The 2360-nt window shown below is 43.6% G+C and overlaps 1 protein-coding gene across 1 annotated transcript; it reads left to right on the forward strand.

Moving 5' to 3' along the window:
- The first annotated feature begins 1178 nt into the window (after positions 1–1178).
- Positions 1179–2005, forward strand: Mrpl41l1 (mitochondrial ribosomal protein L41 like 1). The gene has a single exon (XM_003750552.5). It carries the CDS (start codon positions 1385–1387, stop codon positions 1787–1789), a length of 405 nt encoding a protein of 134 aa, XP_003750600.1. The 5' UTR covers positions 1179–1384; the 3' UTR covers positions 1790–2005.
- Positions 2006–2360: the final 355 nt, after the last annotated feature.

The following is a 2360-nucleotide window of genomic DNA, read 5'->3' on the forward strand; positions in this document are numbered from 1 at the left end:
TCCCCTGAGAGGCTCCACCTAGCAACTGACTAAAGCAGATGCAGAGACCCACAGCCAAACATTGGATGGAGCTCAGGGACTCTTATGGAATAGTTGGGGGAAGAATTGAGGACCCTGAAGGGGATAGGAACTCTAAACAAGGAGTAACAGAGTCAACTAACCTGGACACTTTGGGAGCTCTCAGAGACTGACCTACCAACTAAAGAGCATATACGGGCTGGACCTAAGCCTCCTGCACACATAGCAGATGTGTGCCTCTATCTTCATGTGTATCCCCCCAACAACTGAAGTGGGGGCTATCCCTAAGGCTGTTGCCTGTCTGTGGAATATATGCCCTTATCTGGGCTGCCTTGTTTGGCCTCAGTGGGAGAGGATGCACCTATCTTGAACAGACTTGATATGCCAGGGAAGGGGACACCTAAGGGAGGCCTCCAGTCTCTCAAAATAGAAAGGGATGGATTGTGTGTGTGTGGGGAGGTGTCTGGAGAGGCACCAATCAATATGTAAAGTGAAGAGAGAAAGAAAGAAAGAAAGAAAGAAAGGAAGAAAGGAAGAAAGGTAGATAGAAAACAGGAATAAAAATTTCAAAAGGATTATGAAAATGATACCGTTGATGCGTTTTTTATATTAGCTGGTATGGTGGTTTGAATATGCGTGGCCTAGGGAGTGGCACTATTAGGATATGTGGCCTTATTGGAGTAGGTGTGGCCTTGTTGGAGAAAGCGTTTCACTTTGGGAGTGGACTATGAGACCCTCTTCCTAGCTTCCTGAAAGACAGTCTTTTCCCAGCAGCCTTCAGATGAAGATGTAGAACTCTCAGCTCCTACTATACCATGTCTGCTTGGTTGCTGCCACGCGCCTGCCTTGGTGATAATGAACTGAATCTCTGAACGTGTAAGCCAGCCTCGATTAAATGTTGTCCTTTTGTAAGAGTTGCCTTGGGCATAGTGTATCTTCACAGGATTGGAAACCCTAACTAAAACAGGTACGTTTAATTTGCAGCTTAAAACACCACCAACTATTGTAGAAATAATAAAAATCCCAAGTCTAGTCATCTTTTAAGATGTAAAACACAAACGAATAGTAACATTTCAGAGATTCAGTCTATCAAAAGGGTATCATTAAAAGTGTATCTTACTTTCAGTAAAAGCAGTTAAGAGATGGTGACTAATAAATCCTTCATCAAAACAGATCCTTGTCTGACCCCGCCTATGGTCGGAATCGCTGTGGGGACCTTGCTGTGTCTGTGAAGGAGCGGACAGGCGGTGTTTTAAGCGGCTAAGGCTGCGGAAACCGTGTCTGACCTCAAGTCGGAAAGGGAGAAGAGTCTTGAGGGCCGAACTCTAGAGCCACCAGCCCAGAGCTGATTTATCCGGAACCCAGCATGGGTTTCCTGACTGCTGTGACTCAAGGCCTGGTGCGGGGAGCGGACAGGATGAGCAAGTGGACAAGCAAGCAGGGACCACGCACCTTCACTAAGAGTCGGGGTGCCAAGAAAACAGGCTTCTATACAAACAGGAAGTTTGTGCAAATAAAAGAAATGGTTCCAGAATTTGTGGTCCCGGACTTGACCGGCTTCAAGCTCAAGCCCTACGTTAATTACCGAGCTCCTGCAGGCATAGACACACCTCTGACTGCCAAAGCGCTCTTCCTGGAAACAGTTGCACCCGCTATCGAAAAAGACTTTAAAGAAGGGACTTTTGATACTAACAACCTGGAGAAATACGGCTTTGAGCCCACACAGGAAGGCAAACTGTTCCAATTGTATCCTAAGAATTTCCCACGCTAGAAGACCGTGACAGTGGCTAAGGTTTGTCTACAAAGTGGAAACAATACTGACCATGCCTTGGATTCTGAGTGTCTCAAAGAGTAGGGGCAGCTTCCTTGTGCACTTCTATTAAATGCCTTTAGTATCTTGTAAAAAAAAAAAACCAAAAAAACAAAAACAAAAACAAAAAAAAAACAAAAAAAAACCAAAACAAAACAAAACAAAAAAACCAAAAAACAGATCCTTAAAATACATTTCTTGGTCTTATTATACAGCGAAGGAAATGCTTCAGTTTTAACCTGGTGGTAAGAGCTTTTGCTTTTCAAATCTTCTCTTAAGCAGAGAAACACTATATTGAATTGTTTGGGTTTTCTGTTTGTTTTGCCTCTATGTGTCTTGTCATGCCTCCCATGTTAAATTTAGGCATATGTTAAGAAAATGGAGAATAACATTCACCACTGCCAGGTGAAAATAGGAAATAAAAATATTGACTCAGAATGTTCCCAGGACAATTAAACAGCTAATGAAAGGATTGTAGTTGCTAAGGCCACCATGAATAGGAAAATGGGCATGGGTTTCTCGTTTTGCACGC

Source organism: Rattus norvegicus, chromosome 8, assembly GCF_036323735.1.
Source record: "Rattus norvegicus strain BN/NHsdMcwi chromosome 8, GRCr8, whole genome shotgun sequence".
NCBI classification, from domain to species: Eukaryota; Metazoa; Chordata; class Mammalia; order Rodentia; family Muridae; genus Rattus; species Rattus norvegicus.